General features: G+C 43.7%; 1 protein-coding gene across 1 annotated transcript in view; it reads left to right on the top strand.

Moving 5' to 3' along the window:
- Positions 1-24,354, top strand: part of BOC (BOC cell adhesion associated, oncogene regulated) — a 75,992-nt gene that overhangs the window by 16,351 nt on the left and 35,287 nt on the right. The window contains exons 3-4 of the mRNA XM_011977210.1: positions 22,157-22,334; positions 22,993-23,271. Of these exons, the coding sequence (XP_011832600.1) occupies positions 22,238-22,334; positions 22,993-23,271 (376 nt within the window). The 5' untranslated portion in view covers positions 22,157-22,237. The remainder of the gene's footprint in view (positions 1-22,156; positions 22,335-22,992; positions 23,272-24,354) is intronic.

The raw sequence follows: 24,354 nt of genomic DNA, 5'->3' as shown, positions 1-24,354 counted from the left end.
CCAGATGGCTCCCAGTGTTGAGTCCAGAGAGCCAGGGAGATAGGCCCCTCAAGGTTTCCTCTGGCTGTGACCAGCAGTCCTCTTTTCAGGAGTAGGGCTGCCTCTTAGGCCCAACCTTGCAGAACCCTCTTTTCCACCAAAACCTGGGCACTCACTGAAACCTGTCTGACCATGTAGCTTGCCTTAATTGAAAGGACATTGGGTGGTTGGGTGAGTGGGGGTTTCTGCATTTTGGTGCAGGATTGGGAAGGTTTGAGAGGATCTTATTTTAGTTATCCGACTGCAAACAAGTGTTTTATTTTGTAATTAAAAAAAAAACTTTACTCTTTACCCTTTAAAAACTCAAAGGACTATAAAAGCACAAAGAATAGTATCATGAACCCCATGTACCCATCACCCAGATTCAGCAATTATCAAGACAAAAAAGTGTTTGGGGTTTTTTTATGATTTTGTTTTTATTAGTGTGCTTTGTGTGGGGATAGGTCAAAGATGGATGCCACAAGGTTACTCTTTCCAAAAGAAGTGTGTAATCCAGCTCTTCTGCCATCTTCCAACAGTGAAGTGAGAGGAAAGAGTATTGGCCAGGTGCTAGGGTTTGATTTGTGATTGTTCCCTGGTGCTCTGAGATGTTTCTGTGCATCTCCTTTACCAGAAGTTGAGCTTGAATTTTATCTTTGGATTCCCAGAGCCTACTATTTAATGGATGTTCAATAAGCATTATTAACTTGTGAGGCAAGTGATTTCATGAGACAGTGGCTTTCCATCTGGACAGGTGTAAGTAAGTTAGTGCTTAGCTCACCATCCTGGGGGGACGGGGCAGATGATAGAGTAGAGTTGAGGTGGGGGCCATTATTCGAACCCTGGGGGACACTGAGAGGGAAGGATAGAGCCTCTCAGGTGTTGGATTAGGAATATTGGGCTCCTGATTTTGCTGAGAAGGAGGAAGTCAGCAAGGAGGAACAGGAGAGACTGGGGCAGAACTGCTCCCTGTACCTGGCCCCCACATTCAGTCATTCATAGGCCCTGGATGAGGTGGGTCAGGATTATGGGAACGAAGACTCCATCTCCAGACCGTTTTTCTGGGTGGCCACAAGCAGCCTGCAAGCCGCCTGCACCACCAGGCCCCACATGCCATTCCAAGGACTGTTTTATTCATTTTAAAGTTGGCAGGAGAGGGCAGGCAAGGAATGGGGCTGTTCCAAGTGTTGGGGGAGTGGGATCCACTTCCTGGCTCTGGAGCGCACTGCAGTCCGGCTGCTTGGAGCTCCTCTGGGGCAGGGCTGGGTGGGGTATGCAGTTAAAGGGTATGAAATGGGGTGTTGCAGGGACAGGAGGGAAGACACTTCAAACACTTCCCCTCTGATCTGATCCCAGGGTGTAGCAGAGACCTCAGGCAGGGTGCCTCCAAGGCCCTAACTTTCAGCAGGCAACCTGCCCCTCCCATCCCTGCCTGGTCTTTTTCAGTTTAAACTTCCAGCCTGCTCCTCCCCTCCCATACATGCATGATGTATGTGTGTATGTGTTTTAATTTTTATTCTTGGCAGAAGTTAAGAGACAAGATGGATTTGGAAGGAGATTAAACTAGTCTGGGTATATGTTGGGCAGCAGGCAGCTTCATTCCTGGACTGGGAGGGCCGGGAAGGAGTGAGGCTGCAGCTCTGAGGTGGGGGTGGAGGGTTTTCTCCTCCCCAAGTAGGGACCAAACTGATAATCGACTCCTTCGGGAAGGCCAGGAGCTCGAAGCTCAGCTGTTAACCCTTTGGGTTGTCAAACAGCTGGTTTCAGTGGAGCCAAAGCCCTCTGATCTGATCTGGTGTTAAGAGGATGTGGGGACCCTTGGATAGCCAACAGCTGTTCTACTTCTCAGTGGTCTGTGAGCCCCTGGAAGCTGCTGGCCTTGTTAAAGCAGTCATTGGTGGCTTCTCAGGCTTTGATGTCCAAACGCTTAAATTTGCACATGCTTGGAAAACATTCCTCCTCTGCTAGCAACTACCTTGGGGCCATCCTATCCCTGCCCCCAGAAGCAACTGTTCCTGGCCCCAGTCAGCAGCAGCCACTATGGCTCAGAGACCTGTTTGTCATCTTTGCCACTGTAGAGGCTGCCTTGGCCCCCAAAGTAGATGTTCTTTGCAATGGCGGCCTCCTCTTCCATGTTTATTTCTGTGCAAAGAAGAGAAAACGAAGAATCTGAAAATCCCTAAAAATATCTGGAGAAATCTGAGAGAAGCTGTTCGGGAAAAATGTTTTCTTCCTTTAAATGTGTTAAGGTATTTAATTTGTGAGAGAAAAAAATATTTATTTTAGCTTTAAAAATTATAAGAATTTCTTTAAAATGATACAGTAAGGAACATCTTTATGCAAAGTTTTCAATTTCAACCACCATATCCAGTGCAGAACATTTCTGGCAGATATTCCGTACCAAAATGACCCCACAATCCACGGCAGAGACGCCTGCACTGGGACTCTCAACCCTGGCTGCACATTACAATTTCCAGGAAGGAGTGGTGAAAATATTGATGTCAAGCCCCCCTTCCCACAGAGATTCTAACTTCATTTGCTTGAGGTGCTGCCCAGGCATTGTTGTATCTTTAAATGTTCCCAGATGATTCTCCTGTGCAGTCAGAATTGGGAGCTTCACATCTAATGTTATCAGAGAACAGAAGAAGATGAGAGAGCCTAGGTTAAGAAATGGGAAGGATCTTCTTGTCTTTCCATACATAGTGGTGCATATAACTTGGATCCTAGATTCAAAGCGCTGCTACCAATCTTTGGGCTGTATTTCGATACTCAGACACTCGGGACTGACTCTGTAGGTATGGAGAACTTTCAGGAGTGCAGGTGCAAATACATCTTCAGGAGTACGGATGCAGAGTACATTGTGAGAATCTGCCATACTAATCCATCCTGAAACATGGTGGCTAGTGCATGACTCCAACTCAGACTTACTTTGTTGTTGTTGTTGTTTTCTGCCTTTCTTAATTCCTTTGTTGAAAACAGTTTTGTTGTATAACTGCTTTAAGCTGCCAAGGACACCAAGACCAGCACGCAGGGGAAGCAGACAGTCTAGGCTTTGAATCCTTTACTTAAGCAAGTTGCTTAATCTCTCTGAGTCTCACTTGCTGCGTCTGTGTAATGGGATGAGAATACTACCTACCTCATATAGTTGTTTAGTAGTTAGACAAAATCAGTCATACGTATTAGCTCATTGTCTTACACATATTAATTCAAGTGGTCAAATAATTTTATTTAAGATAGATAGTTTCTTTTTGTTCTAAATATATGCCTCAATCCCATATTGCAACAACATCTAGTGTAGTACATTCAATAAATCTTAATGATTTTTAACTTGCATTTACAAATCAGTAGGAAATTAGTAATTTAGCAGGAAAAAAGGCAATCTTTAAATGTTAACTTGCTCAACATGACTATTTCAGCAAACCGAATGCCAGATGGCATATTTTATATAACTTACTAAACAAAGCAATTTCAGATCTGTAAATCTTGTTAACAAAATACTAAATGTATTTTCTTTTTTTCCCCCCCAAAATACTTATCCACATTGTGTGAATGCAACAGAATCCTGGAATTAGGGGAAGTGTTCTTTATAAGCTGGGGGAATTGATTGCTGGAGATTAGACACAGCAAATTCCTTAAATGTGATAATGGGGCAAGGAACAACATTTTATGGTTGAAGGGGTGGTTGGGAAATGAGGCCTATGGGAAGATGGGAAGATAAAATATCAGTGATGACATGAGAATATTTGGAGATAGCTTTCTTCAAACTTGTCTTTTTAATTACAAAAGCGATGCTACATACCTTGTTTGAATATTTCCAAGGCATTTAAAGCAAAAAGGGCAAATCTCCTGATCTTCAGAGATAACTCATACTAAAATTTAAGTGTCTCCCGACATTTTCGTATGACAACCCAAATAACTACACACCACATATTCATATGTAACTTTTTTAAATTATAAAAATGGGATCATGATGGTTTGCAGATTGCTTTAGGACATTCTCCAGGAACCTCTTAGGCCAGTATTTCTCAACGAGTATTTGGTGAAGGTCTCATCACTAATGGTACTCTGAGAAAAAAGGATAGTTTTGTCCAATGAGTCCAGGTTTGTGGTCAAGTGAGTCCAAGCCTGTGAGTACAGACTTTAGTGCATACCCTCTCCCCTTCTTGGTGATCCATGATGCATAATAGCATACTAAAGGCTCTGAAAAGGCCTGCAGTAAAGAAATCTGATTAGCTTTTCTTAACATAGCATTTTCCTAAATTATTTTTGGTAGCATATTTTAATATCCGGTAGGTTTTTAGAATATTCCTCACTAATCTCCTTTCTACCACTACACCCCTACTCCTCTGCCACTGTAACCTCCTTGTGAGATAGGCAGGAAAACAGCTCATCTGTTCATTTAATCGACAGATACTTATTGCACTCCTACTATGTGCCAAGCATTGTGATTGATGCTGGGGATATGTGAATGAACAAGATAGAAGGCTCTCTGCCCTCATGGACTCTCACTGTTTGCCTGCAGCATAGTGATGGTATTAGTCACATCCATCATTAGTCATGATGGATGGCTGTGCTGTGTGCACCTGGGAATGGCAGAACCTCAGCAGGGGGATCCTCTTTGCAACTGGTGGAGCCTAGGAGCAGGAGGCTAGAATTATCCCCACCCCTCTGCTCCTTCCCTTCTTCATGCCTCTCCAATTCCCCACACTTTGCTCCTGCTATAAACAGTGGTGCCTGATCCAGCTGGCAAGGCTCCATGTGTTTGTTTTCTCTGCATGTGCCAGCCTTGCACGAGGCCACTGAGCTTCCCAAGTTGGGGAGAGCTGGCAGGGGTTGGGGCTGGGGGCTTCCAGCAGAAGGCAGGGACTGATTGACAGACCAACTGGAACATGCTTCAGATTTCCAAATTGATACTTATTTACGTTTTAGGTGATTTAAAAGAGCTTTGTAATTGAGAAGGGAAGTATTGGGGATGAAGTTGGGGACTGAATGTGTATATTTGGGGGTCAGGGAGGTGGCAAAGAAAGTGGGTTTGTGTGAGGTCAGATGGGAAAGAAAGTAAACTGTCATGACTCTAAAGCATACTTAGCAGCTAGAGCTGGAGCTGCTTGCTGTGTGTGTGTGTGCGCGCACGCGTGTGTGTGGGTGTGTGTGCACGTGTGTGTGTGTGTGTGTGTGCCTGCCTGCCTTAGAGGTGGAGAATGCACATGTCCAAGGCAGGATGCTGGGCCACCCTGTGTGGAGGTATCCAGCCCCTGAGATATTGCCTCTTCTTAAACCTTATTTGTTGAAATACTGGGGATGAATCTGCAGTAAGCATTAGACTAATGAAAGTATTCCTAAAAGTAACCCTAAAAGGAGTTATTCAGATTTAGTAAGTTGCTGTCACTTACGGGATGCCTACTAAGTGCCAGTCATTGTTATAGATGTTTACTAATGTGCTCTGTTTTTCCTTCAGCATCCCTGTGCGAGTTGATTTTGTTGTCCTATGCCAAACTGCTTCATTTTAAAGTTCGGGGTAAGGGTTTCTTGCTTGCATAAAAGTCTGGGAGGGATATTGTCCATGTCGCAGCACAGCCAGATGCGAACTGAAGAGTGGTAGCTTCTCATCTCCCATCTTGGCACTGACTTCAGCAGTTCAGCTATTTTACCCCAAGGCTTAGCTTTCTATTTGAATGCGTCAGATTTCCTGCAAGCATGCATGAGCATGTTAAGGGTTGGTGTGTGTGTGGGTGTGTGTGTGTGTCAGGGGTTGGGACTGGTTTTGCCTGGCATCTGTTTGAGTCAGCCCTAGAGAAAGACAGGCCAAGATGCAGCAGCCTGATCCTCATTCAGTCCGGGTCACAGCACCTGAGACCTATTTTGAGTCATGTGGAGGGTATAAATATGGGCCTAGGGCCATTGGTTGCTTAATCATCACAAGGAAGGGACATAAAGAATGACTGCAAGTGACAGCTTAATTGGAATTGGTGGTAATTATGTTGCCTAACTAACAGAGGAAATCAAAATGAGTGTTTTTAACCTCCAAACCTCCCTAAATGCCCAGCTTCTCATACCAAGAAAACAGCTCCTCACTAGTCTATGTGACTACAGTGCTCTCTTTTCTCCACCATGACCTTTCACCTTGGCACCTCAGGTGAATTCATTGCAATTCCTGACCCTTGGTCTAACAGTCAGTTGAACCCTAAATACTTAACAGTGTGCCGGCTTCTGGGGGCATGAAGAGCTGGGGGCCTCACCATTGCCTAGTGGGCTGCCTAACATAGAGTGGGTACTTGAGACCTGCCCATCGAATGGAATTAAGCTTTCTCAGGCACCTGCTTCTCTTTACATTCTTCTTCTCCACATTCAGCCCACCGCCACCCACCCTATATTTGGACGGTCTTATGTCCTATCTGCCTTCTCCACTAGTTAAGAACCACGGTGGGCTCCCAAACCAAATCCCTAAGGGAGATAGGAACGGGACTATCAGACACTCACATATCACCTTCCCCTGCTCAAGCTCCACTTTGCAGCCAGAGTCCCACCTGGGATTCATCAGATCCAAACTCCATGGACCAGTTAGGCCTGGAAAAGGCCTTGGAGGTAGGAGGTCTTTACAGCTTAGCAAACATTCATTGAGTACTTGCTATATGTTGAAGAGGGAGACTTATAAACAAGTAAGTTACACTGCAAGGTGAAAATGACAGTGTAGATGATAAAGCTGAAGCTTAAGCGATGCTGACACATAGACTTCTGTTAGCTCTAGGGCTTTTTCCTGCCTTAACTGACAGAATTTGACAAATCTTCTAGGACTATGTGAGGAATGAATATAGATGATCAAAAGGGGAATTCTTTTAAGACTTGTGTTGAGAAGCTACATTGGAGAACTGACCTTCCCATGTACTGAGGAGGGCCTGAGTGTGTGTGTGTGTGTGTGTGTGCACGCGTGCACGCGCACATGAGCATGTGCGCACGTGTGTAGGAACCTGTGTACATTTCTTTTTATCATTCTCCTGATGCCTTCGTTAGTGTTTCTGGCTCCTTGCCTGTTCTTAGTAAAATCCGCAGTTTATCTTGTAGCTTAACGTTTCTTGAGGCCATGCTACATTTCAGTTTTGGTATAATAGAAAGATGTTGTCAAAGCGGATGGGGACTAGGTCCTAAGCTCATTGAAGACTGGAGGTCGTGCCTTGTTTTCCTGTACATCCGTTTTGTACAGTGTGTGGCACCTAGAGGATGCTCAGTGTCAGCACTGAATTGTGCCCGGTGCCCACCCCAGGGACCTGTGCCTCTCATCAGGAATGGCTGTGGGATTGCCAGCTGTTCTATATGCTCCTCTCAGCATGAGCACTAGACAGAGTACCTTGTTTTCACTCCACTTGGGAGCCATATCCTGTTGCCTTTTTGGATGATTTGGGGGAAATTCCTTTTCTGTGGTTCCATATGTGTTGCAGGCTGAGGGTTGGCTTGCTCGCTGGAGTGCTTCCTGGGGTAATACACCGCGTTCTTCTCAGGGCTCCATTGTTTCCCATAGGCACTTTCACATGGAGTCAGTGTTCCAGTCTTCCTCTGAGCCTGTTTATAATAGTAAGGTTTGTGTTCACACACTGGTCGCTAGTCAAATTGGATCGGTTTTCCTTTGTGTAAGACATAGGACTTGAAGCTCTTAAGATCTGCTTTAAGTGCCGTTCAGGTCCTGAGACTGTTTGTTTACATGCCTTTTTGGTACTGTCTACCCAGTCTCTAAGCAATTCCTTTTACGTGGGTTGTTTTGTCAACTCTGAGCACCTAAAGGTTGGGAAGTAGATATGCTCTTATTTGCTTTCCAGCCACTATATTAGCATCTTAGTTCATTTTACATGACTTGTGTGGGTATAGCCGTGGTCATGTGTTGTAATTAGAAACAAGGAGGGAGAAAAAGAACAGGTGGTTTTGTTGTGGCTTTGTGCATTCACTGAATGAGGTCAGAGGTGAGCTCCTCTCTGGGGCTGGGAGTGGGAGTCCAGGAGGGATTATAGGGATATGTTTTCCTTTATATAAACACTTCTCCACAGCGTCTTGTCCCAATTGACCTACTGTCTGATGAGGATATTTTCCTTTTTCCCTCTGAACAAGTAGAGACACTGTGAAGAAATTATGATTATTATTGTCATTATCATCAAGAGTGCAGAGAGGGCATAAGTGGGGAAGGGTGAAGAGGTTATTAAATGCTGACTAGTGTTGGGTAGAGATGGAGACATTAGGAACTACATCTTGCCACAAACTTGGGAACACTTGAGCATTCTCCATGGATCCCTATTCCACAGACCTATTTCAAGGGTCTGCAAAACATTGTATAGAATGTATTTTTAAAACAACAAAGAATATTTCTTGAACTTCTGATGCATGTGTATAGGGTAGAAAAATCAGCCCATTGCTTAATTTTATATAAGAAAGAGCAAAGAGATGATATCATGTGTGTCTAGAGTTGTTAAAGTATATTATGTCTGGCAAGGATGTGGAGAAAAGGGAATACTTACATACTGTTGTTGGAAATGTAACTTAGTACAACCCCTATGGAAAACAGTATGGAGATTTCTCAAAGAACTGAAAATAGAAGTATCATATCCAGCAAGCCCACTATTTAGTATCTACCCAAAGGAAAGGAAATCATTCCATAAAAAAGATACCTGTACTTCTGTGTTTATAGCAGCAGTATATCACAATAGCAAAGATATGAAATCAACATAAATGTCTATCAACATATGACTGGACAAAGAAAATGTGGTATACATATATACATCCATGGAATACCGCTCAGCCATAAAAAAGAATGAAATCATGTCTTTTGCAGCAACACAGGTGGAACTGGAGGTCTTTCTCTTAAGTGAAGTAACTCAGAAACAAAAAGCCAAATACCACATGTTCTCACTTGTAAATGGGAGCTAAATAACGTGTACACATAGACATAAAGTATGGAATGATAGACATTGGACACTTGGAAGGGTGGGAGGGTGGGAAGAGCGGGAGGGATGAGAAATTACCTAATGGGTACAATGTACACTGCTGGGTGATGGTTACACTAACACAATATATCCAGGTAACAACACTTCGCTTTGTTATCCATGTAACAAAACTGCACTTATACCCCCTAAATCTACAAAATTTTTTTAAAATTTTTAAATAAAAGGTGAGCAATGAACTTTTTTTTGAAAAACTGGAGCATGTCTTTAGGTCTTGAAGGATGTTGATCTGTAAGCCAAAAAGGTAGCATTGCCACTGCATTAAATCAGGCATCCAGTGAATGGCTTTTGGAAGAAAAGTTTCATGACCCCTGACTCCCGAATTACTGCGTGATTGGTATATGCCAGGTTGCTTTTGCACATTATCTTATTAACTTTTTAAAATAGCTCATCAAAATATTACCATTCTTATTTTCACAAAGTATAAACTGAGGCTCAAAGATACTAAGTTACTCACTCAAGGTGATCTTCTGTGCAGGGTACAAAAGCCTCAGAAGCCAAGCCTTATGGCTCTTCAGTACCTCATCCTTGAGCTCCAATGCTGTCACTTAGTAGACAAGCTTTGTCTGTAATAAAATTTGAGATGAGACCTAAAGCCCTTATGTGATAGAACATCAGGAAGCGTTTTGATAACATATCAAAATGGGGCCAGTGACACTCTCTGGGTGGTAAAGATGAAAAGTGTTGATGGATATGAAGCAGCCAGCTGTGGGCTCAGCACATCATAGGAGCTGGGTAAAATTAGGTGCCTTTCCACATCTCCGCTCTCATCCCCCCTGCCCTTCTCATGCTCTTTTCTTCATCTTCTTAGGCCTGAACCTGTCCTCTTTCTCACTCCATAACTTTCTTATTTCTCCCTTTGCCATTCCTCTTTGCCTGCCTCCTTCTACCCAGCCTCCAACTCAGGGCCATGATGATGGTGGCACAGGCATGGTCTCATCCTAGATTAGATTCTCCTGCAGCCCGGTGGCTATAGGAAGACTGAAGCCACAAGCTTAGTTTGGTGTTCATCTTGGAAGATGAGATGAGAAGGAAAACAAAAGAAGCTTCTGGAATGGAACCTCAAGGCACAGGAGCATCTGCAGGGGCACAGCTTTCTGTCCTTAAAGCGCTTAGAACCTCATTGACATTCAGCTCCCCTCCAGGATTGCCCACACTGACGTGGGGACCTTTTGGTTTTGAAAAATAAAGGTCACATTTACAGTCCTTTCCCCCCAGGTTCTACCATTAATAACAGTGTGTCTCTCTGTGTGTGCCATACATGTCCTTGGTCAGGCTAATGTTCTTTCTCAATCCTAGATTTCTAATTTGACCAAACCCTTCAATCCAGCAAACATTGAAACAGCACCTACAATGTGCCAAGGCTTTTCTAGGTGCTAGGGTTACCAAGATAAATTTGACACTCCTTTGCCTGCAATGAGTTTATAGTCTGGGGTCAGAAGAAAGAGATAAGAGGTATATGACAGACAGATGCACGATCAAAACCCAGAAATCTCTGTAGAAATGTTATATGAGGTGTGTGAGATGCTACAGGAACTGGAATGAGGAACAGCCACAGAAGGCTTCATAAGAGGTGACATTTGAGGTAAGATTTAAAGATAATTAGGAGTTCCATGCGTGGAATGAAGGGAGAAGGGAAAGGTGGTTCCGGTAGAAGGAACAGAGTATGAAAATGCGGCCTCCCCAGATTTTAGGGCTTACGGGAGGCAGACACAGGAAAGGTTGATTGGAACCCAGTTATAAAAAGCCTGGAGGGCTTTGCATTGGAATTTGAGCTTTATTTAATCGTAGTCAGATGGGGAGCAATCAAAGATGTATCTGTTCACTTATTCTCTTTTTTTTTAAACTGAACTCCAAATAGGAAAAAAAAAAAATCATGATTCTTCCAAATTTTTAACTCAGCTGCTTTTTAGAATGTTTCAGGCCTCACCCAGATGCTCACTTGCTTTTTATGAAATGGGATCTATATTACTTTTCTCATCTTTTAAACATTTATTTTCATGTTGCTACTTGAGCTTTATAATTATCATTTTAATAGCTACATAATAGTCCATCAGTTATTATGCCATAATTTACAGAAAGCAGCATGGTAGAGTGAAAAGAACCAAGGGTTTTAGGATCAGGCAGACCTGGTTCAAATCCTCACCCTGAGATTCACCATCAGTGTGATCTTGGCCAAGATTTTAATCACTCTGAACTTCAGTTTCCTAATCTATAAAATGGGTTGACCATACACACACCTTACAGGGCTACTGTGAGAATATAAAATTCGATAAATTATGACTATGGCCTATAGGAAGTGCTTGCTCAAGGAATAGTAGCTTCCCAGTTATCTTTTACTGTTTGGTTGAGCTTAATATTTTAGAAAGAAGGTAGATGGCAATGCAGAGGCTGATTAGATGGAGAGAAGAGAGTGCCTGAGAGCTAGTTTGAGGGCTCTAGACCAGTGCTGTTCAATAAATTAGGCACTCGCCCATGTGGCTGTTGAGCACCTGAAATGTGGCTAGTCTAAATTGAATGTGCAGTAAATACAAAATATACACTAGATTTGGAAGACAGCATAAAACAAAGTGTAAAACATCTCAATTTGTATCTTGATTACATGTTGAAATTATAATATTTTGGATATATCATGTTAAAAGACATTAAAATATCTTCGTCTGTTTTTTTTATGGGTACTAGAAAATTTAAAATTACATAGGGGGCTGGAATTATATTTCTGTTGGACAACACTGCTCATGGCAGAGGTAGAGTCCATACAACTGATCAGATACTGGGGCGGAGAACCAGGGAGAAGCAGGAGACAAGATGACTCCAAGGTTGGGCAGCCAAGTAGGCAGCAAATCTTTTCATGGCTTCAGGGAGGATAGGAGAGTAGATGAGTTTATGTCTGTAGAAGCGGTTTATTAATGGCTGTCCTCTGAGCAGTGACGTAAAAGGCAAGGATTTGGTTTAGACTAGAGTAACTGTCCCTGCTTTCCTTATGAGTTGGCCATTCAGGCTCCTTCCATGTCACATACTGTACACGCTTTCATTCCTGCACAGACTTGTTAGGGACACTTTTTCCCACCCCTGTATGCTCACAGCCCACATGGCGGCCTTGTCACCAGGTTCAGAGCATACTTGGTGCCCAGAGGCTTCTGAAGTGAAAGATTACTGACCCATGTGCTCTTTGCAGGGAAGGTTGGGAAGAGCTTGGCTGCTCTGTGGTGCCCCCAGAGTGCTCTAAGACTGGCTGTCAGAGAGCTCCAGATATCTCTGCTTGTCCTTTTGTGGAGCTCTCCTCTGTAACCCATGAAATATGCTGAGTCACAGTAACCCAGAGTCGGACTGTATAGAAAAAAGAAATTGCAGGGAAGGCTTCCACAGGGAGGCTAACTGTTCGCAAAGTCCCATTAGACCCAGCTCAGTTGTGTGTCTCCACCTACTCTGGCTTTTCTAAGATTCCAGGAGTCATCAGGGAGTTCATACCGAGGACCAAGGAGCTGAGGCTGGCTTCTGGATAGCATTTCAGATAACCACATGATACTTAGGTTTGAGAGCCGGGAATTGAAATTGTACCTGGCCTCTGAAATAGCCAGTGTACCATTCCCTGCAGGATTGTTGGGATGTAGGGCCTTGGGTTGAGCTAGGAAACTAGAGATTGATGATGCATCTCAGCAGTGGATAAGAACAGGGGATGTGGAATATATCAAGCTTGGAAGACAAAAAACAACAACAAGCACAGTGTCTGCCTTGGTTTTAGCAGTTTCAGCTGACTTAGCCTACCTGGCTTTGGTACTGGAGGAGGGGATGACAAAGGACACCTGTGAGATACTTGTACCACTCTGGCAGGGTTATTGCTGCATCTACAGTAGGAGCCTTTTGCTTCTCCTAAAGCCATTTTCATCTCCCCTAGCCCTGACTGTGGTTGTCAGGTAGCGTTGCAAGTTGTTTGTCACCAGTAGTAAAACTCTAGGAGCACGTATTCATTCAGGAACCATTTATTGAGCTCCTTCTGTGTGTTAGAAATACCACAGGATTAAAGTTTCAACTATGGGGAAATACATGAAAGTTCTTTTAATTTTCCTTTTTTTCTATCCTGATTTAAATTTGTGATTTTTTACAATCACAGAACAAATAGCTTTAGGTTTTACAACTTATGAAAACTATCCTTTGAGGAATTCTATCATATCTTGGTTATGAATTTTATTTTTGCTGCAAAGATGGGAGAAATTTACTGTTTCCTTCCTACATTCCCTGCTCCTCTCTCCCTTTTGAGCACTGGTGGGGAAGATGCCCTTAGACCTCAGGTATTCCCAAGCCTGACTTCCAGCAGATATACTTGTGGCAAGGCCCAACCTACTGGACAGCCCACTCCTGTAATGCAGAGAGGCCTCTTAGGCCCTTAGCTTGGCTGTGGCAGACCACAACTGTCACCTCCTCCTCAGTCAGAGCCAGACGAACCAGAGGAGGAAATGGGCCAAACTTGGCAGGCTGGTGCATCCTCTGCCCCTACAGGGGTTTATTTCTAAAGTGGTTTCATTCTAGCACCACATCTGTGACTTCTGAAGGCCACTGGAGAGCTGAGAATTGGCCACAGGCCAGGAACGTAGGTGTCACTGGCCTTAATGACCTTGTGTTGACTGGGATTGAGATAGGGCTGGGGTGAGATTCAGGAGAGAGAATGTCAGAAATACCTAGGCATGGGTGGCTAAGTAAATATGAAGGTTTCTGTCCCCGAAGGCCCTGATGGGTGGGTGCTTTTCCAGAGACCACACTCACCCAGCCATACTCCCTTACACGTGTGCACAGACTCAAACCTGCACACACAACACCAAGTGTTCCTGGCCCTGTGTGGATGCTGCACCCCTCTCCCGCTCTGTTCTCCCGGGAACTCCTACTTCTCACTTCTCCCCACCCCCACAACACCACCATGGTAGTCCTCACACCTAACCCCAAAGTCCAGCCTTTCCACCAGCCCCAGCCTCTCTAGATTAGAGCTCTCTGGGGACCAGGACCTTTTGAAAGGAAGAAAGAAAGAAAAAAAGGAGGAAAAACAGAAAGAAAGTGGGAAACAGAAGAATGAAACCGGGAAGGGGCAGTGGTGCCTTGAGCTATCTCACTGCATTACAATGAATATGGACTCTATTAAGCTCCGTTCTGCCTGTTAGTGTTTCCCAGGGCAACACAGCCCCCATATGGCAAGCATGCAGCAGATTAGGGTAGGCCCCAGGGCCGCATTGAAGGCCAGTGGCTTGACTGGCAGTTGAACCCCCTCCCCACCTCCCCCTACTCCTCACACTTGACACTGCTTGTGTTTATCTAAAGCAAGGAGGGGGAGCCATTTGAAAGGTTTTTGTCCTGGCTCAGAGAAGAGAGAGGAGGAGGCTGGAGGCAGGGTGGACAGAGGGAGGTTGAGGGAGGAAGAAGGGTGGAGGTGGGGTAGAAAGGGGAGAGGCGAGAAGGGAAGGCTTCATAAATATTCAAGAGGAGCTCTGAATGAAGAGAGAGAAATAAAGCAGATGGAATTCGTGTTAAAGAACAGCACAATCACCCTGTTTTGAGCCCTCCAAAAACAAAACAAAAAAAAAGGGAACGGCCTTCTAGGAGTGTAGGAGCTGCGTTTATCCAATTAGCAGGGTTGTCAAATTGAATTTATATGGAACAGAGGTGGGGGAATTGAGCCCGGAGTGTAGAAGAAAGGAAGTGGTTTTCCTTTTCTTTCAGTTTTCCAGTTTAGCAATAAAGCCCCTCACACCATGGGTAGATTTGTAGATTTTTTAAAAAAAATCTCTTAAAAGAAATGAGGTCATTTTGGGGAAGGGGTATGAGTGACAAAACTCCCCAGTAACTTTTTCCTCCAGTGCTGGAGTTGGGAGAGGATTAGACGTGTTTTACCAAAAGCTCAATGGGCAAATCAAGAGATAAGACCCCTTCTCCTTGACTGAGATGGCAGAGGTGGCTTCTCTCTGTGGGGGGCTCCTCCCCAAGGAAAGATGCTCTATCCTGGCTCCTTTGCTTTCTGCTTGCCTTGATGGTGAGTGGAAATAGGCTCTGTTTGTTAGCACCTTGTTATAAATTCTGGGTTCAGGGAGAGGAACCCAGGTTTTGCTAAACTCCCCAAAATGCCACTTTGATTATATATTCCCATGCTCACAAACCATCATTAACTCCTCTCCTTCTGTGGTATTTTAAACTCTTTTCTCTGGTCTTCCACAGTAAGACCCAATCTCAGTGTCCTACCTTGTCTCTTTTCATTCTTCTGGGTAAGTCTCCAAAGTGGGGTGTAAGTGCCAAGGGGAAAAAATATAAGCAATTCTGTTGGAGCACTGTAAGATAATAGTAGAGATTCCTTTAATGTTTTTTCTACCTAAAAAAGGAATAGGAAAGAAATTCAGCTTTGCTAATATTTAATATAGGGGTTGGCAGTGGCGCATTCGGTCTGTACGTTAGGCTGTCATGTGTCACAACAGTGTCCCAGGCATCTCCATGGGTAAACGGCTTGACAGTGTGGAGGCCTCACTCGTCCATTCACTCCCCCAGTTTTCCTGTTCTCCCTTAAGTGGATTTACAGATTATATTATTTAGTTTAACTAAATTAACTCTCACAAAAGGACAAGTGGCTTAAAGAGATTGCTACAAAGAAACTGGGTTGAAGAGAAGGCTGATAATCCAAGCACATGCAAACAGGAAGAAAACAGCAGAGCTGACCCTTTTCAAGTCACAGGAGGGAGTAAAAACAATGATAATGGAATCACTTCTGATGAGAAGTCAACAAAATAATTAACAGTCAAGCAGACTATTTGAAAGAGATTACACCCATATCATTAGCGATGATACTAATCCTAAATAGGCGTTCTGCCTTAAGGTATTAGCTAATCATATTTTAAGACAATCATGGTTAGGGAGTTACTAAAATATGGTTTCATTTTTACCTACTCTTTTTAACATTTTAGTTCTGCAGTACATGTATTTATAAGTAAAGAAGTATGCACATATTAGGGATGTTTGCCCAGAACATTTCACTCAGGTGGTCGTAGAATGAGGGAAGTTTGGAGACCACTGTTACAGATAAAGCCAACTGCTTGGCACACCACCCTCACCACCCTGCAAACACAAGACTAGCTTTCCCACCAGGTCAGTATCACCTTCCTGCTGTGCCCTCATCCCCCTTGCTTGTATATACCTCAAGAGGCCCAGTTTCAAATCCTATTTCCAGAACACCTTCCCTTAAGATCTGAACTGAAAACTCTCTTCTGCCTCTGCTCTCATTTGCCACTTCACATTGGTGACTAAACTGATCAGTGAACGTATTAAAGAATGCTAAAGCTGTTACAGGAGAATAATCACAAAATGTCAGTGGTTATGTGCAACAAGGGTTTATTTCTTCTCATGTCACATCTTGAGCTAATTGCTTGGATCTTATAGCTAGCTGTGCTTTCTGAACCATGTGACATATGGTCACCAGACTGGCGAGGCAAAGATGGAAGCAGCTGTCAATCTCTTAACCGCCATGGCCCAGTAGTGACATGTGAAGTTCACTTACACATGTTCATTGGCCAGCACTAGTCACATGGCCCTAAGCTCACTGCAGAGGAGGCTAGGAAATGAAGAGGAGCTTGTGGATATTTGCTGGGTGCTAGTGGATTTATGTCCCAAATATTGCTTTAAGCGCCTAAGGACTGAATCCATTTTCTAGTACTCACAGTACCTTGCATATTGTGTTGTATGTGGTAGAGTATAGCAATATTTTTTCTTCCCAATAATATTAATAATTAAAAGTCAAGGCACACATTGTTTGTTCATGGAAGACTCATTCACAAAATTTGGATGAGGAAGAAGGTAAAATATAGTTAGAAGCTGGCTAGAGCATGACTCATACTTAAAAACATAAAACCATTGTTTTTTTCTCCCCTATTTGACATCAGAGTGTTCTAGACATAAGTCTGGAACTGTGCTGTCTAATGGGGCAACCACTAGCTCTATATGGCTATTTAAATTAAATTTAAAGAGAATTAAAACTTCAGTGTCTTCGTCACATTAGCCACATTTTGAGAATTTAATAGCCCTGAGTGGCTAGTAGTTATCTAGTGCTTTAGACAGCACAAATATAGAACATTTCCATCACTGCAGAAAATTCTACAGAAGGGGCTTGTGCAATGAACAGTAGGAGATTTCTATAGATTAGAATGTAGATGACAAAAGGATAAAAATGATCACACAGAAAGTTACTGTTATAGACAATGATCCAGGTGACATTATTCTTATGTATAAGGAAGTAAATTCAGAAACATTCTAAAATTGGCTTTGAAACCGTTTCTAGCCAGTTGGTTAATGTGGCTCCAGAAACAATTTGCTAGGAGGTAGTGTTAAGATAGTAAAAGGAGCACTGGACTAGGAGTGAGAAGACCTGACTTGTAGCCCTAAGTCTCCCTTCTGAATTAGCTGGGAGACCTTCTACAAATCACTTAGACTCATTCAGCCTTGACACATCATCATTCATAACACCCAAAACACATTAGGCGTTACTCTGGGATACTTTTTTATTTTCTCTGAGGTCCCTCCGAATTAAAAAAAAAAAAACTTTTTTAATTAGGTCTATGTGTCAAGTACAACTTTTTAAGTAAAAATGACCTTTGTTTTTTGTATATATTTAAAGGTATACAACCTGATGTTTTGATAAGCTTTCTTTCTTTTTTTTAAAGACAGAGTCTTGCTCTGTTGCCTAGGCTGGAGTGCAGTGCAATGCCTGTCATAGCTCACTGCAATGCCTGTCATAGCTCACTGCAACCTCAAACTCCTGGACTCAAGTGATACTCCTACCTCAGCCTCCTCAGTAAACCTTTCTTTCTTAATTCCTTCTCCTAAGTCTATCTAAACTCACATATTCAGCCCTCTGAAAACTAAATTCATTTATTTCCCCAATATTTGCCTCAATGCCTCTCTTCTGTGCAGGGGTACTACCCTCTTTCTTGAGATAGGGGGCTGCCAACACTTGCACCCCAGACACTTGGCATCACCTTCTAGGAGCAAAGCTTTCCCTTCTTTTAAGACAATTGGGGAAGGTGATTCTTACTCTACAAAATTGGGAGCATGCAAAAAAAAAAAAAAAAGTAACTTGGAGCAGGAATTTTTTCTTTTTCATGTAGCTAGTCCCTCTCAACCAATGGAACAAAAGACTTTGTCAGATCGTATTCTTGCCACTAGAAGAATGTGTTTAAGAAAGTCTCTTTGTGCTATCTGCTACATCACACTCTCTCCTATTCAGCTCACCTTTGTTATCGGTCTTGGGACATCCAAAGGGCATGTTTTGTGTTTTAGATCATAGAAGCTTCCCTTTCTGAGACAGCTGCCTTGGCATGGGTGTCCGGGGGATGAGCCGGCGGCTTTTTTGTGGTGTTGTCTCACTCTTGGTCCAGTTAGTCAGCCAGCCCTCTTGGGAGGAAGTGGAGCTGGCCTCCTCCTGATGATGATCGACTCTCAGTTGTTTGTAATTTTCTCAAAAAATAAATACTCTGAGGCTACAGTTTCTCAGGATTGGTCTTAACCCCGGAGTGTGTTTTGTTGTTGTTGTTTTTGGAAAGTTTCAAAAACATCTGTTTGGAAGAGATTATTTCAGTGGAGAACATGTATGTCAGCAGTTAAATGTCTCAGACCCATTTTCTTTCTTTTCTTGTGTGTCCGAATAACCCTTTAAACTGTCAAGTACCTAGACCTCAATGAGGAATCAAATGATTTTGATATTTTTTTTCTTGATTTCTCCCCTTTTTCTCAGAAAATGCCTGAGGAAAATAAGAAAGGATCTAGATATATTTTGCATTGCCAAGAAAAATAATAGGCCTTACTGTTGCCTTCACCCAACTTTGAAATTGTACTTTGTTCATTTCACAATGGGACAACGTTATACTGCAGTTAGGTTCTCCAGCTTAAGCCTTACTTGCCTTTTTTCCCTGAACATTAAAATAAAGTTCTCAGATAACTGAAATTTCTAGAATTATCTTTCTAAACCTAACTCACTAGGTAACTTGGTTCAAAAAGTAACTCACTTTCCCCAGATACTAAATAAAATACATCATACTTCCAGTGACCAAGCCCCCACCCTTCCCCAAACATAGCCGTATTTTTTGGTCATAGTTCTGCTTTTACATGAATGAGACCCCACGCATCCTGTTTTGGGGTCCTTAAAATGGTACTTCTTACAACTCTGTTGTGGGGATTAATTGGTTAACTCCATTCTCCCTCTCTGGATACCTGCACCTTCTCACCCCCTCTCACTCCCAATTCTTTTCTCCTTGTTGTTTTTGAAAGCAGGATGGTGGCTGGCAGCAGCAACAGGATCTGTTTCCATTTTGAACCTTATAAATTACCGAGGTGCAGAAGTAACAGGAATTGTTTGGCTGCTGCTCGTTAAGCAGGAGGGGGTCTGGGCTGAATTTCCTCAGTAAAATCTTTGTTGCTTTTACAACCCAAACACCTTTGTAGCCACACAGTACTCAGATAAGAAACAACCCTCCCATTCCTCTTTGTCTGCTTGTCCTCTTTTGCCCTTCATTACTTTATGTTCATTTTCTGTCTCCCTACCTCCCTTCTACCCTCTCTTCCTCCCTCCCTTCCTTCCCTCCTTGGGGCATGGAAGGAACATTTGCTCTCAATTTCCTTAAGGGGCTGGGGAAATTGGGGCATGACTTGAACAAGCTAGTTCCCTAAAATCCCATAACTGGGAACTCATGCAATGATCTATATAAATACCTTATCTCAGTGGGGAAAAACAAATTAGAGAAGTAAAGCAAGTATCTGGAAAATTGAGAGGAAACCAAAAGCTTACTTTTCAGTGTAAATTTTCCCTCTAGAAATCACTGTTAAAATGCCCCACTGTTCTACATCAACTCTGTTTGCTAAACACCCACTGGGTACAGAGCCCTGACAGGGGGAAAAAATGGGGAAAAGGCTACTATTGTGATTAAAAGCACAGAGTTTTGGAATCAGCCCAAACTGGGTTTCAATCCAGGCCTACTGTTATGCGATCCTGGGCAAGTTAACTTCTGGAACTCAATTTTCTCACCTGTAAAATGGGAATATAGTCCTCGCCTTACAGGGTTGATGAGAAGGTGAAAGGAAATACGTTGTATAAGAGCGTAGTGAGTTCCTGGAGTAGTGGCAGGCACCGCCAGCTCTCCACCACCACAGCCTCTCCCATTTGTACTCACATCCTTTGCAGCTTTCATGAATTTTACTTTGCCAATAATATGACCCTTTGATTTACTGGATTGTTTGAAAAAGAGCAAAAGCTCTCTCTCTACACCAACGGGAAATTATCTTAACTTGCTAGGAAATAACTTTTGAAAAATTTGTTTAAAAATGTTCTTTCAAATCCCTTTTAGAAAACGTCTCCTTGTCCTATCCCAGAGTAGTCCTGAAGTCTTGTGAGTCCTCTGATGTCTAAGTCATGGGCAAATGGAGGAAATACGAACCACTGGGAAAGAACTCTTGGAAAACATGCTGAGCATCCACAGAATGCTAGGGGCTGGGGTCCTCCATCTGGTTGGAAAGGGTGCTCATTGAGCAGTGTGGATATGGCCCTCTTCACTCCCTCAGCAGCCAGGCAGAACGCCAAAGGACTACAGGTCTTGGGGAAGGGAAAGGTTTAGGCTAATCCCAAGGACTTCCCAACACAGAGCAACAGTCCCCTGTGTCAGGCATGTTGGGTGTCTCCCGTTTCTTACAGCAGTCTCTGTGGGCAGCCTGAACTCCAGGACTGGCCAGCACAACACATCTCTCAGTTGAGAAGCTTAACTGCTTCTCCTGAGTTTTAAATGGTGACTGTAAATCTTTGAGAGAGTCTCTGGTTAGGTAGATTGATCTAGAAGAGTTAATGTTTTAAATGTATGTCACACTTCTAGAAATATACTATTAATATTGCCACAGGTGAATGATCCACTGTGCAGATCACTGGAATGTCACCTTCAACATTATCCAAACTCATTTCAATGCCTCCCTGCCTAATAAGGCTGTTGATAACCCATCCTTGTTTGTTAATGTTCTATAAACCCATCAGTGAAAAGCACCGAAGCAAAAATCTTGGTTTTGGCTGTAACAGAAGAGAGAGAGAGAGAGAGAGTGTGTGTGTGTGTGTGTGTGTTAGAATATACACTTGCCCATGTGATTTTGATAAATCTTGTAAGGACCATAGCTTAAGAAAGACATAAAAAAACTGTGCCTTCTGGAACAGGAGATGCTACTGTTCTAGGCAGAGAGGGTGGCTGATAGCTGAGGTGTGTTGTCCGATGGCTGGAGGTGCAGTGTGGTCTGAGCCTCAAAGCAGTGTTGTTCTGGGTGGAGATACAACTTGGGTAATCAAGAGTGCAGATTTTGTAGAGACGGAAAAGTTCAAAATTTCTAGCACCAGGAGCAGAGAGAAGTGGGAGCTAGTGAGTGAAGCGAAAACAAGGCTCTGTGCCCTGAGAAAGTGAAGTATCTTGGCTGGCTTATGACTTTGGGCTGTGTTTGTACCTGTGGGAGTAGATGTTACAGACAAGCTGAGTAGAGTAGGGTGATCGCAGGAATAAAAGGGAGTTTACAGGGATATAGGCATAGAGCTGGGGTGAGGAAAATCAGAGCAGGAAATATTTCATGAGTCACTGAGACTCTAGGATTCATTCACTTAGTAGCATTCCCTGCAAGGGCATTCAGTATGCATCACACACACGGCACTGCTGTTCCACAATAGTCAGCACTAACCACATGGCAGGGCACATGGCTGTGACCAGCTGGCCTTTTGCAAGCAAACGGTAAGAATAATCTCATCTGTTCTAGCATCTGTGCCAGATAGTCACTGTCCTGTGCCATGGATATGGCTGCAGGCCTCAGCCTGTCTGTATCCTCTGCCCCTCATCCTTGTTGCTGTCCATCCACTGGGCAAAACTCCAGCATTCTTACTACAATAAAATCACCTTCTAGCTAGAGAAAGAGCTCAAGGAGGCAACTTATAAGAAGCTTCTTTTAGATGAGAAATGGCATGATAGTGTTCTTTGGTCTTCCAGCAGCATGACCAGGTCTCTATTTTGAATGTTGCCAACAGGGAACAAGGGACAAAGCCAGGCCCCATGGCCACTACAGGTGCACCCCAGGCATCCTCATCATGGCCATTGCTCTCCCTTTCTCTCTTACAACAGAGTGTTGCGGGGGACGGCAGTATCTCTTTGTGTGACCCTGGCGGCTTATGGAACGTTGGCTTCAGACCTTTGTGATACACCATGCTGCGTGGGACAATGACGGCGTGGAGAGGAACAAGGCCTGAGGTCACACTGGCTTGCCTCCTCTTAGCCACAGCAGGCTGCTTTGCTGACTTGAGTGAGTGCTTTCCTTCCCTTTCCCTGCCCTTACAGTCAAATGGAAACATTCCACATTCTACAATAACTCTTTAAAAAGGCCTTCTTTACCTGGATTTCGAAGAACACTTGATTCCCATTGGCCTTCAGGGACACAAGAATACAAGATGAGACATGATCCCAGCAACATCATATTGGTTATAGTTTGGTATTTGACTCATTTCAAAGCTATACCAGAGGAGGAGGAGGAGAAGTAATAATAATAACTGCTTTTTGTTGTGCACTTACTGTACAATGTCATGGCAGGCAATTTACACATACTGTTTGCAAGCCTCATGACAACCTTGTGAGACAAGCAATATTAGCTTCATTTTACAGATAAGAAACTGACACTTCAAAAGGCTAGAGTCATATGGCTCAGAAGTAGTGGCACTGGGATCAGACTCAGGTCTGTCCAAACGCAAAGCCCAAGCTCTTGCCTTTACAATACATTCTCACTCCACATCTACTCTCTGGGAACAAAGGCAGGTTGGGAAATGGACAAGAGCAGTAGAGTCGGAGAAAGACCAGCTTCTCTGGTGACCACTTCTGGAAGACTTCCTGGGTGCAATGCTTCTAAAAACGTGATGTTGTTTTCTTGGGGGCATCAGTTCATTGCTGCATCCCTGTTCTTCCTCCAGACGAGGTCCCTCAGGTCACCGTCCAGCCTGCATCCACCGTCCAGAAGCCCGGAGGCACTGTGATCCTGGGCTGTGTCGTGGAGCCCCCAAGGATGAATGTAACCTGGCGCCTGAATGGGAAGGAGCTGAATGGCTCGGATGATGCTCTGGGTGTCCTCATCACCCACGGGACCCTCGTCATCACTGCCCTTAACAACCACACTGTGGGACGGTACCAGTGTGTGGCCCGGATGCCTGCGGGGGCTGTGGCCAGCGTGCCAGCCACTGTGACACTAGCCAGTGAGTCTGCTCATTTGTCTCCCTGCCATGGTGCAGTCCCTCCTCGTCTCTTCCCACCCTGAAGCCCCCACCATCCATGCTGCCTCTTGTTAGTCTCAGCATAAAATGGTCCTTAACTGCTGAAATGTCAAATCAGAACGGTAGCTGCCTAGTAATGCCCAGTCATGGGGGACCCTTGTGCCCTTGGAAAACCTCACTCCAAGTAGAGGCTGTATCTGGAGTGAGTGTCTACAGAGAGGGGAATTGGTCAGTGCTCTTGACATGGCAGAACTGTTCCCTGGGCCCCAGAGCAGGGCCATGCCGTGCCTTCCTACTTGGTCATCTGTGGCTGCAGGTGCACTGTCCCAACTACCCATGCCCCTTCCAGTCCCCTCCCTCCATTCTCACGATAGTTACACAGTCGGAGCAGGGAGAGACAGGACACCGAGAGACATGGGCAGGGCCATGTGTAGTGTGGACAGAGCCCACCCAGCCCAGACTTGGCCCTCTGTCTCTCTGTGAGGGGCAAGCATAGTCCAAAGGCCTGGAATATAAATACTAGAACATAATGAAAAGGAAACTGTGTGGCAGAGGGATAAAGGGATACAGAGAAAAGAAACAAGGAAGAGATGAGATGACAGTTTGGACCAAGGAAAATGCCAGGAGAAGACTTCATACTACCTTTTCTTTTTCTGGTTTTGCCATTCTTTTATTCATGTTGTTATGCTCAGTATAGGATAGTTTATTAAAATCATTATGTCTGTAGACATTCTATTTGTGATATAGAAATTGTGTTATCTCTGACCGCTAATTTTTCCTATTATGTGACAAAGAATATAGGTGCTCAGACCAACATGTGGAAACCAAGGGCCAAATGGCTTCTAAGGTCCCTCCCAACTGAATAATTCCGGTAAATTCCATTTCCATGCACTCACTGATGGATCGTCCTCATGGCCACTCTTATTTCTTTTATGCTTGTGAAAGGTGTAGTTTTTACAAAATTACTTGAGTGTGTATTATAAAGATTCAACAGAGCAAAGTAAAGGCCAAGTGACTTGACAGAGTCATAGCTGGTAAGGAGGAGCCTTACCAAGACAGGTGTTT

Source organism: Mandrillus leucophaeus, unplaced genomic scaffold, assembly GCF_000951045.1.
Source record: "Mandrillus leucophaeus isolate KB7577 unplaced genomic scaffold, Mleu.le_1.0 Scaffold1745, whole genome shotgun sequence".
Taxonomy (NCBI): domain Eukaryota; kingdom Metazoa; phylum Chordata; class Mammalia; order Primates; family Cercopithecidae; genus Mandrillus; species Mandrillus leucophaeus.
Note: the sequence above shows the minus strand (reverse complement) of the source record. Positions and strands in the feature narration are given on the sequence as shown.